This window comes from Sturnus vulgaris, chromosome 8, assembly GCF_052056855.1.
Source record: "Sturnus vulgaris isolate bStuVul1 chromosome 8, bStuVul1.hap1, whole genome shotgun sequence".
NCBI classification, from domain to species: domain Eukaryota; kingdom Metazoa; phylum Chordata; class Aves; order Passeriformes; family Sturnidae; genus Sturnus; species Sturnus vulgaris.
The window spans coordinates 4,372,493-4,389,365 of record NC_142250.1 but is presented as its reverse complement, the minus strand read 5'-3'; the positions used below and the strand labels follow the sequence as shown (position 1 = coordinate 4,389,365).

Genomic DNA, 16,873 nt, shown 5'->3' with positions numbered 1-16,873 from the left:
ATACAATATTACAAATACAAATAATACAAATCTTGGAATTCTAGTGTTGGATATAGTTGGGACACATAAGGATTATTGATCCAACTCCCTGGTCCAAGAGTAAATGCTTAAAACTAAGCTATGATTTAAGAGATGACTCCCCACAATAAGTTCAACTGTCCTCAATGGAGGTCATATCAAGATAAAATCTGTATTATATCAAGATATAATCTGTGCTTCTGAGGGCTCAGGAACAGGGATTGCTCCAGGGAAAAGTAATCTAAAAGGATGTATGGGGACAGTAAAAAAACCAATTATTTCATTGAAGCCAAAGCAACTACAGCCTCCAACTAATCCATGGGATACACATTGAAATGGATAAACCAAAGGGGATAAACAACAGGGCCCTGCTGTTCCTGAAATGCAAAGATGTGAGAAATGTGCATAATTTGAAGTTCTTCGGTTAAATTATTGCTTTAATTTCTGGTTGTTTCTTTTGGTGTTTGGCACCTGTTCCTGTGTCTGCATTTCCCTGTGGTGTGCTGAGAGTGAGCAGGAGGGAAGGAGATAGGGCTGGCATCCTCCTGCTCTTCCTTTTTCTCAAAACTTCCTCCCATTTCAGTGTCCCAAAGGCAAAAAAAACCTCCATAAACTGATCTGGACCCAGCGCTCTCCCAGCTGAGCTGCTGGGAGATGGGAATAAATAAAGTTATACAAATGGAAACTGTGGAAGAGAGAAACTCAACGCATTCAAATTTAAAGCAAAAGGCCATCTCCAAACTATGATTTTTCCAACTCTGACTAAAGCTCTGACAACTCCTCAGGTGAAACTACTGGTCCTGAAATCCAGACTGAATTTCCACCAGGAATTCAAATCTTTTGCATTAAGCTGTAAACAAGACACTACTGTTGTGCTAATTCAGAAGCTGCCTGAAGATTGACTTCCCTCATGGAAAGAAGCAGCAGCTCCACATCTCTGGTATTTCCATGACCCAGAGCACACAGCTGAGCAGTTTGGTTTACTTTTACACCATCAAAGTCAAGGTCTTTACACCAGAACACCCAACCTTCACAAAACTCTCCTCATGCCGATTAACAGTGGATAAATAGAAGCATTTGTGAGCTATCGAACAGATTTTATTAGGTTTGCCATAGAACAAACACAGCTCATCTCAGGAGCCCCCTAAACCAAGCAGTACTAAGGAGAAAGACATGAATTGGGGATAAACCTCAATGGTTTCATCTCCTAGTGATGAAAAACATGACATTGTCCTTTTGACTGTGATTTTATCCTCTTACTTTTACATTCTACTGGACTTCAACCCAACGCACACTGAATGCAATTTTCAGGGATAATTAAAAGGCAACAAGGTGGATAAGGGACCATATTTGGCAAATGCCAAGGTTCCTGGTTTCCAAAGGGAAAGTGCACAAGATGGGAGGAGCTCCTGGCCCTTTCCTTCTGCCATTCCTGGAATGCCCTTGGCACTGGCTGGAGAGCAGGAGCTGGCCTGTGTGGGTGAGGATTTCTTGTGCTGCAAATTTTTCTCTTTTTTAAGGACTGTCTGCTGAGAAGAAACAAGAATTTGGGGAGGATGAGGAATGGGGGAAGAAGAGGATGCTGAGAAAGCTGGGAAGTTCAGAGATACAGAGGGGAGGGGTAAAGAAGGCAAAAGATCAAGACCAACCTCAAAGATCAAGAGGGAGAATTCAAAGAGTTCAAGGATTAAGAGAGCAGAGATGCCAAGAGGGTGAGAGCAACACAGGGTCAGGAGAAATGGGAGAAGAGCTTTAGCAACAAGATTTTCCAGGAAAACAAGATGAACTGATGTGGAAAAAAACCCACAGGATTTATTCCCAGGGGAGATAACAGATAACAAACTAGTTGGGTAAAAGGCAGTAGTGGTATTAGGCCACATATCAAGCCACAAATTGGAGTCAAAACACCAAAAAGCTTTGCTTGGGAATTTAAATAATACAAGATTCAAAGATAATGACTATGAAATGTGGAGAATTAGCTGAGAATCAGTAATTAGAAAAAGGATCCCTAGGCAACAGAGTGGAATCAATTCATCAGTCACCCCAAGTAAAAATTAGCAAATAGTAAAATTCAGCAAAGAAAAAAAAATACTATTAAAAAATAAATTAAGACGTTTGTGTGCCTTGGGCCAGTCACATACATGCAATTTTAGGCTTTTGGAGGATTGAAATCTCTATAATTCCACGACATTCCCAGCTTCCTTTGGACATTAAAACACAGGAACTTTGAGGAAATCCAGCCAGAAACAGAACCCCACAATGGCACTGCACCACAAAACCTCTCTCCAATCACCAGAAGCTCAAGTCCACAGGGGTTTAATTAAGTTTCATTGAAATGCAAGAAAAGAAATGCTCTTCAATCCTTTCCTAAATAGCTCTGATTTGGTTTCCCTCCTAATAGTGGAAGAATGTGTATGGAAATCCCATTGCCTTCCCTAAGTCCACAAGTCTGTTCCACAGTTATTAGAATGGGAATCAATTCCTTGCCAAAATGAAACTGGAAGTAAACAACTTAAATCAACACATTTGTTTCATTTCTTCTCCTTCATTTTCTCCAAATTTCACATGCTTAGTCACCCCAGGTATTTGCATTGCCACCAGGATCCAAACTCATTTCAGAATTGATCACGAGGAATAAAAAAATGCATATTAATTCAAAATATTCTGCCACTTTTCCAGTCACCTGCTATGAAATATATTTTCTTTTTGTGGTCTAGACCAAAGAGAAGACTCTACATCTCCATATGCAAATGTACTTCAAATTATCACTGGAAACCAACTCTACTGCAAGGGAAATCACAGAAAGCATTGAATTTATCCATCCTCTACAGACTTTTACTGGAACAGGTCATTTTCCCAATTTAAACCCCTGAATTCACCAGTTGCTTCCACTTTGAGGGTTCTGTGAAGGTGACAACCAGCCCTGAGTTTGGCACATGAATTAAACACTCTCTCAGTTCATATTCCCTGTTAGATCCCCATGGATTTTGGCTGCTGCTGGAAAATATCCTCCTTTTCCCTTGATTTCTCTCATCAACTCCCCAAAAGGTACAAAAAAGACGGAGTTTTATCAACCCACACGGCACAAACTCAGCCTCTATTCCCAGTCCACACAACAAGGAATTCTGGATCTGAATCACACTTCCATAAGATCAAATGTTTGCCCCAAATATATTTATTCAAGCAGCAAGTGAACTTTCACTCTGTGCATAAACTGGGAAATCTCCATTTTTGAACCATCAATAATAACTTTTCCCAATGGAAAAAGAAGCTGCCATGAGCCCCTCACCTGGGTTGCCACCATCTCCTTGACAACAGAATTTGGAAAATTGGGATAAAACCTGTATTTTACAATAGAAATGCAAAGTATCTCCTCCCAAGTGCAGAAATCAGGTTTTTTTACTGTTTAATAGACTCTCTGTTGCTAAAATTGACTTGGCTGGAGCTGCATGAACCTATTTCAGCTTTGCTTGGAAGAAAATTTTAAAGGACATTTCCACTGCCTCCAACTTATTCCAGAATGCTGGACAACTGGTAACTAAAGAGGAAGGTGTGAGGAAAAAAAATAAACCACATCCTGAATTCAGAAGATGGTAAAAGTTGAGATTTCTGAAGGATGAAGCACATCAAGAACTGACTGCAGCAGTACCACCTCCATCAATCTCTCATGCAATGACCCCACTCAGAAATATTGGACTTTTCCCAGCTATTTTGTGCTTTAGAGCAGATTTTTTGGGAGCATCTCTTATATCAGTCCTGAAAAGAAAACCAGGGCAAGGCTGGGAAATGTAAACTAGGTGAGATTTTTAGCATGAGGCACAGCTGACCCTTTCCTGACCAGGCAAGGACACAATGATCCTGAAACTCCTTCAGCAGGGCTTTTTTAAGCTCTGAATTCTACTTTGTGTGGCTTTCTCTGCAGGAATTTGGGAAATGGCCATTTGGATTTACAAGCAGAGAAGTCTGACCCCAATGGAGATGGGATCCCATCCCACACAGGGAAAATCCTGAGACAGCAGCAGCTACATTATTCCCATTTCTCACATCTCCCAGTGGATAGGAATCACAGGATGGGAGGAGCAGAGCTCATCTCTTCTGCTGACAGAGGAACCTCCTTTCTCATTCCAGCAGCAGCCTCAGTTTTCCCAGCAAGGAGCTGTTTCTCCCCACACTTGTCTATAAATTACCACCAGAATCACTTATTTCCATTTTCTGTTCATTTTTAAAGCTTTTTTTTTTTTTTTAAATTCATGTTGAACACAGGAAGAGCTGCTGAAGCACAAAGATCCCTGTTTTCCATTACTTTCAGGTGAAGAACCACAGACTAGGATCATCCCAATAGAAGCTGAGTTTCATCCCTCCCAGAATATAAGTAGTTTGGCAGGGGAGAGGGGGAATTTCTTCTTTTTGGGAGGAAAATTGAGTTGTGCTGAGTGTGGGTGAGCTCCCAACACCCAGCTGGGCACTGGGATGCACTGGGAGAACTGGAGAATGAACATGGGAGCCCCTGTGTGACATGGCAGGGTGACAGCAGCTCAGATTTCATTCCAGACAGGGGACATCTGGCACTGCTGGAAAACCAAAGGAGTCGGGAAAGGGCTCCAAGTGCTCCTTAGTGCCCCAGGCAGGGGCTTTGGGGAGATGCTGCCCTGACTCCTCCCATCCCATCCGCTGGGAAGAAAACCAGGGATATGGAGCATCCCCCAGCAAATCTGGTTTGTGTCCTTGCCCACATCACATCTCTGAGGACTGACTGCAAGTAAATAATGGAAGAAAAGGAATTTTCACGAAAATACTTGATTTACTTTGCTGTCCCTTCACCAGTCCCTCAAAATTTGCCCCTTTTTTAAAATGGGAATAACCATGGTGGGTCTGAATATTTTTAGTATTTCCACTTGAGAGAAAGTGAGGAAGGAGTGACCTGAGACCTTCAAGACACTTGTAAATCCCACCTGGAGTTCTCAGTGCGCACATTCTGACTCCAGGACCAGGATTTGCCATGCCTTTTTCCAACCCCAAAGCAGCCTTGGGTAGCACAGGATTAAACCATGTCAGTCCCAACCCCTTACACTGGATTATCCATAGGATATGGGCTATACCCAGCAATTCATGCTGTCTAAATGGTATTAGCTGCTTAAAATTGTAGCAGAGGGTTGGAAAGATCTTGGAGAAACAAACCCTTCCTGATTCCAGTCTGCATTTTAGAGGTGGATTTCTCTGGGATCCTATTTAATTTCCCTACATTTTGACCACAGGATTTTCCTGATGGAAGCTCACCCCTCGATTTCCATCAGATATCCATCACCAATTCCAATGGCATGGAAACAGTCCTTCTTTCACCTCCTCAACACTGGCCAGGATCTGCTGGGAATCAGCCCCAGTCCAACCCTTCCTCCAAGGGAAACCCAAACCTCTTATGGGGACGTTCCAAAAAAGATTCCAAAGGTCACCTCCAAGCTGGAGTTACACAAATGGCGGCCTCAATGAGGACGTTCTGAGATGAAAACTTCTATCCCTGTTCCACAACTGCTGAAGTTCTGCACCCAAACCCCTCTGTTTGGCCCCCAAATCCAGCCACACAATCCCAAGGTGATTTGGCTTGAAAGGACCTTAAAGCTCATCCAGTTCTGTAGGCAAGGACACCTTCCACTATCCCAGGTTGCTCCAAACCCCACCCAACCTGGTCTTGGACACTGCCAGGGACAGGAAATCAGAGCAGTCCCATATTCTTCCTTCCATAATTCTGGAACGATTCCAATGAAAGCAGAAGTTCCACATTGTACTTGATTCCCCAGAAGTTCTGAAGGTCAGGAATGTAGGTTTGAATCTCATGCCCTTTTAAGACCAGAAGGAACCATCCAGATCAATTAATCCTCTGAAACACAAAAGCAAACTCCAAAGCCCCTTTTTTCTCATTCCCAGTCAAACCTAAAGCTTCTCCAGCACAACAACATCCCCTTTCCACCAGGAAGGGACACAGGACAAGGATGGAGCTGTCACCAAACACTCTGTCACCAAACACTCTGTCCTAGTGACTGATAAATGTCCCAGAGGGAGCTCTCCAATCCCCCAACACCTCACCAGTCCCATGGGATCTGACCCTACAGTGAGGATTTCCACTTAGAAAGCTTCATGGGATATACCCTATTAAGGACAAGACTCACAGGGTGTTAAAAATAAAAATAAATTTTCTCTGCGATGTGTTTGCTGCAGCATGGAAATAAAACCATTCCCATTTTACCTCACCAGTAACTCCAGACTGAATATTCCTCCCTCCTCAAGGTTATATTTTAGGATATCCTATGCCATGGATTAAGAAATGGCTTTTACTATCATGAGGACACTTTTCAATTCCTATTATTACAACCCAGACACTGAAAATGCCACTCTGAGAATGAGGAATTTCAAATACATCCCCAAAGCTTCTGAGGGGATGTTTTAAAACCACAGAGGCACAAACCCTCAAATGTTAGCAATCCAATTTCCCAAGGGAAATAAATTCCCTGGAAAGGGACACAGCCATATTTTGTGGAGGTCTGAGGATGGGAAGAGGATCTCCCCATCTTCACATCTGACCTTTGCTTTAAAGCTTTAAATGTTTTAACGATTGATCCCATTGATGGAGGGTCTCCAGCTGATATTCCCAGCATTCCAAGCCTGGTGGTCATTCCTTGGGTGGCCACAGGTGTCTCCATGATGGAAGGGACTGTTCCCTTGATTTTTTTCCTAATTAATCCCTGGCAGGACTCACTCAGAAGGGCCTGCACGCCAACCTTGTCCCAGACTCCAGCAGGTGTCACTGTGGGCAACGCTATGGGAAAATCCAGCAAGGAAAATGTTGGCATCAAAGGGAAAACACTCATCAGGGTAATTAATATTTGGGTTTTCCTTAATATAATTGCTGATTGTATTTTCCCCCTGTTTTTACAGATGAAAAGGCATTGTCTGTGTTAACTTGGCTTGAAGGGTGGAAATCATGGAATATTTTCAAGTAAGCATCAGGCTGGATTTTCATTCTGGGGTTCATTCCCACCAAAACCAGGCAATATATGTCTGTAAGTAGGGATATGTGGGTGAGAATTACGGAATTTTGGAAACTGCTGAATAAATTCCCAGGAGGAGATGCCCAAAAGACCAGAGAGCCACATGTTCTCCTTCCAAGCTTCTCAAAAAGAATCCAGCACTGAAGCAAAACCCTCAGCACAAAAAAGGAACCTTATCCATGGGGAGATCCAGCCCAAAAATTACTCGACCCAGGCTGTCAGCAGCACTGCTTGGGAAGAGGGGCTTGAGCTCATCCACTTCCACCACAGCAAAACCCTCTCAATGCCCAAATTTTAATTAAATTTCAGTCAGAATTAATTGATTGGATTTTCTCCACCCAGGAAGTGAAGGACAACCAACAATCCATCCGTCCCAACCTGTCTGCAATGAAGAAAATCCCAGGAAAAGCAGATGCCATGAATTCCTTGCCCCAGAGCTGCTGTAGAGTCTCTGGAAACTGGGAACAGTAAACAAACAGATGCTGGAAATTTAGGAACCAGGCTGGATCAGGGAAGAGACAACTTGGAGGTCCTGAGCTGTCCCCTGTGACCTCTCTGTTGTCCCAGGTGCCATGAAAAAATCCACATCCATCCTGTGTGTCTCTAAGAGAGCTGGCAAAACCACCAGGGCAAATAATAAATTATACATTTGCTTAAATCCCTTCTTTTCATATTTGTGAAACCTTGGAAAATATCTAAGATTACAGCAAAAAATATTTTGTTTTTCTTTTTTCCTTTCTTTCATAACAGTGATGGATCAACTGGAGAATCCGCTTAGAGAGCATAAAAATATCTCCCAGCTAGGTTTAATCCAGCTGGAAACAGGGAATATTTAAATCCCAACACCTGCATAACCTGAGAGGGGCAGCTTTAGAAATTAGCATTTTATTAGTGACCTCCTGAAAACCTGATCATCCACTCAATGCACTATTGCCAAAAATAATAACAATAAATTAAAGAAAGAAAATCTTGGGATGAAGCAAATTTGGGGAAGTTTTTTTCTGTTCAAAACTGCCTTTGCCACATGTCGTGCTGGCCCATGCTGGCCCATGGCACTGCTGGAGTGGCTTTTTCCACCACTGGGAGGTTGATTGAGGAAAAGGAGGTGCCCAGAAAAAGGGCTGGAAAAGTGCTGGAAAGGCAGCTGGAAAACTTTTCCCCGTTTACTTTGAAATCTCTCTCAAATCTGATTTCTGGCTCTGTATCACATCAATACCTGCCTTGGTGCTGGCAGAGCCTGCAGGACAGACCAGGGACCTGGTTCCCTTTATCCAGGAGCCATCCTCTCTCCTAAATAAGCCTTAAAAAACACTGATTCTATGGAAAGCTAATTAATTTTGCACATTTTCCCTCTTCTATTCACTGTTGCTACACAATCCCACAAAGCCAGGACTCTGTTCAGCCTCTGTTAATTAACCAAAGGCATCCCAAGGCCTTCTGATCCATACTAATTGGGCAGTATGGAGCAGGAAGGATGTTTGGCATCTCTGCAGGAAGGCTCAGGACAGCTCTTAAAGCTGAATTAAGCCATGAAATCTCCTCCAAGATCCCACTCTCCACCAGGAGCCACAACAGGAGCTCCACAAGCAACAGGGAAGAATTCTGAGTTGTTTTATTTTTTTAATATTTGGGCCTTTTGAAATTCAGTCTTTCATTGGAATTAAAATAAAAGGAAAAAAAAAGAGGCTGGCAAGCAACACTCAGCACACAAGCAGAGCTGCTGAAGTGGCTGCAGACAGGAGCTGGGATCCCAGATTCAGCACCCAGAGTGGCAGGAGGAATTTCCATCTCTGGCAGCCTGTGCCTGTGGGGTTCAGCACATTTCTCTGCCTCTCCCCTCCGTTTGGCTCTGCTGTTTGTCCAGGGATTCACTGAGAGCCAAGGCCAGGCTGCCTGAGGCTGGAGGAAACACATCACTGGCACTTGGATCTCAATAAGGCATTCAAATAAATTAAGATTCTGCATATTAATGCTTCCAGTGAAAGAATTCCCAAAATGCACACTGGGAGATGTGGGAATGGTATTCCCAGCACTTCCAAGTGGTAGCTGCTCTCCTGTTAACCCAGGATGAGTAAATTTAGTGGTCTACAGCTGGATTTAGGGCAATTAGCCATATTTATATTTAAATATCTATTTATACTGCAACTATGATAGATAAATATTATATATTTCAATGTGATATAAAGTATTGTCAGAGAATCCCAGAATAGCTTGGGTTGGAAGGGACTTTAAAGTCTATCCCTGTGCCATGGGCAGGGACACCTTCCACTATCCCAGGCCAATCCAACCTGGCACGGAACATTTCAAATTTCTATATATCCAGCAATTATCTATAAATACATGCACACACATAAATGTCAAAGCTGTCTCAAGTACGGGATACCCAGCAATGAGGCAAATCCATGTGACATAGTTTAGACCTGACATTATCTGCACAAAAAACTGATCTGCAGAGTTTTGTGAGCAAATTAAAACACTTTTGTTGCTGTCTCTCGCTCCAGCTGCTCAGATCCCCACACACAACATCTTCCATGGATTACCAGGCTAAATCCCAAACAGCGAAGGAACAGTGAGGGCACAGGATTAGGAAATGCAGATGGGTTGAAAATGCCAATGAGACCTTAATTCCATCTCCTCCTGTGCATCTGCAACCACAGAACTTTAAATCTCGGACGATTCTGTCTGGGGCACCAATAGCACATGGAGCTGCTGGAGGGAATCCAGAGGAGCTCACGGAGATGCTCCCAGGGCTGGAGCCCCTCTGCTCTGGAGCCAGGCTGGGAGAGCTCAGAGCCCCTTCCACAGCCTAAAGGGGCTCCAGGAGAGCTGGAGAGGGACTGGGGACAAGGGATGGAGGGACAGGACACAGGGAATGGCTTCCCAGTGCCAGAGGGCAGGGATGGATGGGAAATTGGGAAGGAATTGTTCCCTGGGAGGGTGGGCAGGCCCTGGCACAGGGTGCCCAGAGAAGCTGTGGCTGCCCCTGGATCCCTGGAAGTGTCCAAGGCCAGGCTGGACACTGGGGTTTGGGACAACCTGGGATAGTGGAAGGTGTTTCTACCCATGGCAGGGGGTGGAATGGTATGATCCTCAATGTCCCTTCCAACCCAAACAGTCTGGGATTAGTTACTTCAGCTGCCTCTGCTTGTCTGAATTCCTGCCTCCTTCCCCTTCCCTGAAAACCTGGCCCAATCCAGTGGAACTGGGACAGATGTTCAGGCAGGTAATGGCTCCATCCCTGACATCCAGGCAAAGAGATCCTTCTTTGAAATAGGAGTAGGAATTCGGAGCTGGGGAACAACTCCAAAATCATGAGCACCTCGAAGTGGCTTCTGAGGAGAAGAGGTCAAGGAACCTTAATTACATCGATCAGCACCTGAACACCTGATTTGACATGGAAATCCTACAAGTTTTGAATAGCACAGGGAATAACCTTAAAGAGGAAAAACACTGCCAGAATGTGAAGCAACTTAAGGCCAGGAAAGAAATCCTGATTTTATGCCACAGAACCCCCCAAAAAATGAAGTGGGAAAAAGAGGGAAAGGAGGAAATCCCAGCCCAAATCTCTGAGTGCTGCCCATGCCCACCAAAAGCTTGTCCTACTCCTTGGCCATGCCAGGAACAGACTCCCCATCCTAATCCCTTCAGGATTTTAATTCCATTTGCTAAATCCTTACAAACTGAAATTATTGGCAATGTTGGTGCCTCTCAGATAATCCCTGTGTGAGTCACCAGACACGTTTTTCCATGTAATATTAATAATTCCAGAGGGGTTTTCCAATACCTCAGAGGTGTAACCTATGGAAAGGGAGCTGTAGCCAGGTGGCAGTTGATATCTAAATATACAGATCTGAGAGTGACTTTTTATTTTTAATTTATGCAAAACACAACCTATTCAATCCAAGACAAACCCAGAGGAAATAATGCTGATTCCAAGCAGGAAACTGGGAGCATCTACCCTAAACCCCCAGATTTATTCCCCACAAATGCTGCTTTCGTGTTTCATTTCTTCACTGATACTTATTAAGAATTTTTTTTCCCCCTGCCACAAAGATTTAAGTGTTTCTGGAAAAGTTTTATGGACTTTATTCTCCTCCTTAACTCTTGATAAGGAGCTTAATGCTGGTGATGTAATCCAAGCAAATTCTGGTTGGGAGTGGGGTTTTGAGATAGGCAGATGGAATTTACGGCAGAGGGAATTCATATCCTTTTTTTCTCTAAATCAGAGCATTCCCTGGCAGTAAAGGGAATAAAGCTTATCTGTGACTATGCAATTATTCGGGGTGACAAACAGCTGATATGTTGGAGCCACAAAATTTATCTGGGCACTAAACAAAAAGGCAGAGAAGGAACAACACCCCAGCAAGGCTCAGAAAAAAAGGAATTCAAATCAACTCCGATGTCAGTAGTGCTTTTCCTCCAAATCCACAGAAACATCTTCCCTGATGGAGAGGCATGGAAGAAGACAAGCAAGCAGTAATGAAATAAATTACTGTCACACACACATTTCCTGCACTTAAATCACCTTTTGGAAGGTTTTGTTAATGACTTGCTGGGATATTGAATTCCTCAGACCCAGAAGGGAGCATCATGGGAATAAAATATGGGGGGAAACTATGATAAGACCCAAATATTTTCTATCCATTTTACATCTGCTTATGGGGCAAGGTTGGGGGGGGGGGGGGTTGGTTTTTTGGGGTTTTTTTTGTAGGGTGTAGGTTAGGTATTTTTGCATTTTAGAGGGGTTGTAGGGTTTTTTGTGTCTTTTTTTCTGGTTGGTGTTTTGTGGGTGATTTCCTTATTGTTTAAAATTATTATTAAAAGACTGACCCTAACGAGACCTCAGTTAAAGCCAGGCAGGCAAAGCCCAACTCCATCCGCACATCTCAACACTGCTGGAACTCTTCCCAGAGCATTTTTTCTATTACACCTTTAAAATACTCTCCAACATAAGTGTCCCATCAAATCTGAAATGAGACCAGGTTTTCACATTCCCCTCCTCCCCATGACTCACCCAAAGGCTGGAGAAGCTCATTCCCTTCTGGATACCACAGGAAATGATTGATTCACTCCCCAGTTGGATAAAATTCCAATTTAAAAATGTATAAAACCTGTTCAAACCTGGATTCATTTTCCCCACAACTCCTCTCACGGCCTCAATGGCTGCCAAACTGGGGAGCTCCTCTTTAGGGAAAAAGAAGAGGCTGGATATCACCAGCAGAATGTTCTGAGCTCATAAAGTCCCAATATTCAAAGCACTTACCTCTTCCAGGACATCTGCAAGCTTACTGAGGATCTCCTCTGGAAGGCTCTGGAATGTGGGAACGCTGCAATACAAAAGAAACCTCGATTAATGGATCCCTTTACACAGGGCACAGATCCAGCTGCTTTCCTCCCCTCTGTCTTCCTGAAACTTTTCCCTCATGCTCTGGGGCTGAACAGGAAAAAGATATCATGGAAAGCTGCTCCTTTTCTAGCAGCCAGGATGGATTTGGTGATGATGGGAAACCACAGGAATAAAACTCTGGAGAGCCACCCCTAAAGCTGGTAATCAACTAGGGATCCATGCAGGATCCATTGGAATTCCTGCATGCCACAAACCTACTCAGTCATATTCCTTCCTGGTCTGCTTCAGCACCCCAGAAATAAAATGCAAGACAAAAATGAGCAGGGAAGAAGAGCTGCAAGCAGCCCCAGATAGAAGAGTGAAACCACACCTGGATGGACAGAGGGCAGAGCACAGAGCTCTGCAGCACTGAGCCACCATCCAAGCCCTCGGGGCCTTGTTTCTGAACACTTCCCTGGCAGTTTTACAGCCAAATTTGTAGCTTTTCTTTGGCCAAAAAGGCGACTCTGTCACTTGTTTGGCAGCAATTCCCTCAGGAAAGGCTGCCAGGCCAGGCTGGGATGAGAAGGTGATGCAGCCATGAAGAGTCCCCTGACCCAGGGTCCATAGGACTGCACCTAAATCAGTCTGGAGCAGGATGGGGGACACGAGTCTGGGTGTCCAAACCTCCAGGGAGTATCCTGACTTTGAAGCTGGATCTCCACTGCCTTACAGCCCACCCAGGGAGGCTGTGGAATTATCTTCCTTGGAGAGACCAAAAAGCCACCAGAACATGGTCCAGGCCAACCTGAACCAAAGGACCTCACATCCTCAGTCAGCCTGTGATGTGCAGTATTCTGGTTTCTCATCCTCTATTCTCCATAAAAACCTGAGATCCACCATCAATATTCCCAGGTGATGCCGAAGGAAACACACAGACACAACAAAAATTTAACCCAAAGTGCACCATGGCCAGAAAAGCTGCCCCTGGATTCATGGAAGTGTCCAAGGCCAGGTGGGACACTGTGGACTCTGGAGCTTGGAGCAATCTGGGATAGTGGAAGGTGTCCCTACCCATGGCAGGGGGGGCACTGGGGGAATTTAAGGAGAAAAGGAGGCTCAGGGGGAACCTTCTGGCTCTGCACAACTCCCTGACAGGAGGGGACAGCCAGGGGGGGTCGGGCTCTGCTGCCAGGGAACAGGGACAGGACAAGGGGAAACGGCCTCAAGCTGTGCCAGGGGAGGCTCAGGTTGGACAGCAGGAGGAATTTCTCCATGGAAAGGGTGCTCAGGCCTCGGCAGGGGCTGCCCAGGGGGAAACAGCATCCCTGGAAGGGTTTAACAGCAATGGAACTTAGGGATATGGGTCAGTGTGGGGCTCAACAGTGCTGAGGGAACAGTTGGACTTGACCTTTAATGTCTTTTCCAACCTAAATTATTCTCTTATCATTTAGCCTTCTTTTTAATTAAAAAAAAAAAAAAGTCATTTCCATTTAATCTATTTAATGATAACAAGACAAACCTGGGCAGATAAATGCAGAAAAATATCACCTTTCCTGCTCTCAACAACAGCTTTTTTTCCCCTAGGAAGAGCACTTTTATTACTAGGAGCACCTGGGCTCACATTGTAACAGGAACAATCAAACAACTGGACAGGAATTCTGTGATGGCCAGGCCTAAGCATAAAATGAAAGATCATTACATCAATTCCAGCATTCCCAAATGAGGAATGAACTTATAGGAGATAATAACAGCCTTGGACAAGTGGTCAGATTTTAGTGTGGTTGTACCTTTTAACTCCCAAACTGTGGGGGAACCCACCACAGGACATTTTTTTAGGGATAATTACGCCTGTGAAATCCAAGGGAGGGTAGTTAAAGACATGTATAATGGACCAAATCCATAAAAAAACAGGGAAATAGGCCTTAAGTTCTTAGCAAATTCCAACTTGTACCATGAGAAAAGCCTAGAACTTCAACTCTGCAGTAGAGCAAATCACAGGAAAAGCAATTTCTTGACAAAACAAGCACCAACACATCATGGAATTACATCACTAATATCCCAGATTTATTGGGGTTTATGGCAGGCCAGAATTCCCCTAAACAGACAGAAGTGACAAAACAGCCAAATATTTGAGTTTTTTTGTTAAAAGGAGAGCAAGACTTGATTCTCCAGGTCAATAAAAATCCCCCTCTGCTCTCCACAGGACAATATTAAATGTATTCATAAAACAGAGTCTTGATTCCCTCCAAGAACTGCCTGGATTGTTGAAGGACTTGTGTACAAAAGGAGTGTTTCCATGATTATTTCCAGGTACCCTGGAAGGCAAAGGGAGCCTCAGCTCTCCGGGGAGAGCCTTGAGCAAAACAACTGAGCTGCAAATTGCTCCAAGTGGGAAAACACAAGGGATGGAGGCAAACGGGAGCACAAAACCTCCTGGGGAATCTTTGATCACCACACCAAGAGGCAGGAAAATTGTATTTCCCTTTCTACAACTATCTGAAAGAGGCTGAAACTAAAGAAGGGCAAACATTCAGCCCTTGAGTTGGGATGTATTTAGGGTAGAAGAAATTGCAGCAAACGCTGTTCCAGGTGATTAAGGAACAATTGTTCTGCCCCAGAAAGCAGGGTCAAACTAACCCAGAATTCTTCCAACAAGTTCTCCTCCCACTGCTCCTTAAATCCCATCAACAATGAAGATTTTTAAACACCCACTCCAGACAGTAACAAGTGAAGGATTTCACTTGTTCCTCTTTTTCCACAACCATCTCCCACTTTGCCCAGGAAAAGCCAGACTCAATGATCTTGGAAGTTTCTTCCAGTTTAATGATTGTGATTCAATTGTAGAGAAAACAAGAGCAGCCTCAATCTCTCAAGCATGATCGAGGCTCCTTCTACTCTGCTTATCCCATCCTTACAAGGGACTTTCTCCAGCTTATTCTTATTCCACTTAATGAATAATTTCTCCACCTGCCCTGAATCCACTCCCTGGATGAGGTTATGGAATCCAGCTGGGGATGGACTAGAGCTATTCACAACTGACCTCCTGCTCACCTGCAGACCCTCTGCTCCTCTAAGTTCTTGAAGGTGATATGGGTGTTAAAAAGTATGGATACCAAATTATGCATGCCTATTTGATAGGATCCCCTGGCATAAGTACAGCCCAGGATTCACAGGAGGATCCAGGCCACCCCACAGAGGCACCAAACAAAGAGGCAAAGCAGACCCCTAGCTCCAAGGATTTGAGTTTTAACAGAAAATGCAATAAACTGGATGATTTTAATCCATCCACAAAACAGCATTTTATCAGGAGACTGCCATCCCTGCCCCTACACCCTGGACAGTGAGCAGGAGAAGGAGGAGAGGTGACATTTTCCTGGCTGCATTCCCCACTGCTCAGCCGTGGAACATTGTGTAGGGATGGCAGTTCCTGGACCCAGGAGAATTTCCCGTGGGGAATCGCTCCCTGTCTGGAGCGATTCTGCCTGGCTCCAACCATGATACATTTTCCCAGAGAGCTCAATGTGCCCAGCACCAGCTGCCAAACTCAGGGAGAACAGCTGTGCTAAAACATCCATGGATTGAATCCCTGTCCCCGTGGAGGAGCAGGGATATGCCCAACCCGAAGGAAGTGGGAAAGGTCGTGGCTCCATCCCTGGGGATGCAGTCACCAAGCTGCTCTCAACTTTCAGGTAGAAGCAACATCCCCATTAACCACACTTAGATTCATCCCTGTGATCCATCCCATGGGATGGCTCCCGGAGGAAGCAGCAAGTGCTTCCAGGCAGTGCTGGCTGTGGCCCAAGGCGTTGTTTGCAGCCTCAGACGCGCTCGGTGGCAGCACTGCCAGCTCTGACAGGACATTTATCTTCTGACACACACCACAACTCGCAGGGCTCCTGGCTCTGCTCTGCTTCCAGCATATAAAAGCAACTATTCACTCTCTAAATCCCTTTCAAGATGCATTCCCAAACTTTTGAAAGGTGTTCAGTGAGGGTGCTCATCCAGGTCAGTGGCAGGTGTTTCTCCTGGGTTAAGCCTGGAACAAAACCTCTCTCTTTTATTGCTGCTTGGCACCATCACAACTGTTGAGCAGTTGTTGTCACCACTCTGTGCCATGGGTAAGCAGAACTCTAGACTCCAACACTCCAGTAAAAAGAAATTAAGGCTGAGTTCCTTGAAACTTCTTTTTTGGCACTCAACTGAAATGAAGGCTGAAAAATGCAAATGTCCTTGCTTAGCACACTTGGGATGTTCCTACAGCTCTGTCTCAGCTTCTGAAGAAGTGAGGCTACATTTGATCAGCCCAAGCTGGTCCTTGATTTGGGGTATCACCAAAAAATGGTAATTTGGACAACTCAAGCTGTACAGGCAGCCTCCCACTGGGCTCCCAGTTGTGTCAGGGAGGGAATGCTGGCTCCTTTGGGATCATGGTCCTGGCATAATTTCATAGAATCAGAGTGGCTGGGATTGGAAGGGACCTTAA

The 16,873-nt window shown here is 44.6% G+C and overlaps 1 protein-coding gene across 2 annotated transcripts in view; it reads right to left on the bottom strand.

Moving 5' to 3' along the window:
• Positions 1 to 16,873, bottom strand: part of PRKG1 (protein kinase cGMP-dependent 1) — a 361,647-nt gene that overhangs the window by 100,063 nt on the left and 244,711 nt on the right. For both annotated transcript variants that reach the window (XM_014882250.2, XM_014882251.2), the window contains exon 5: positions 12,325 to 12,388. In XM_014882250.2, the coding sequence (XP_014737736.1) occupies positions 12,325 to 12,388 (64 nt within the window). The remainder of the gene's footprint in view (positions 1 to 12,324; positions 12,389 to 16,873) is intronic.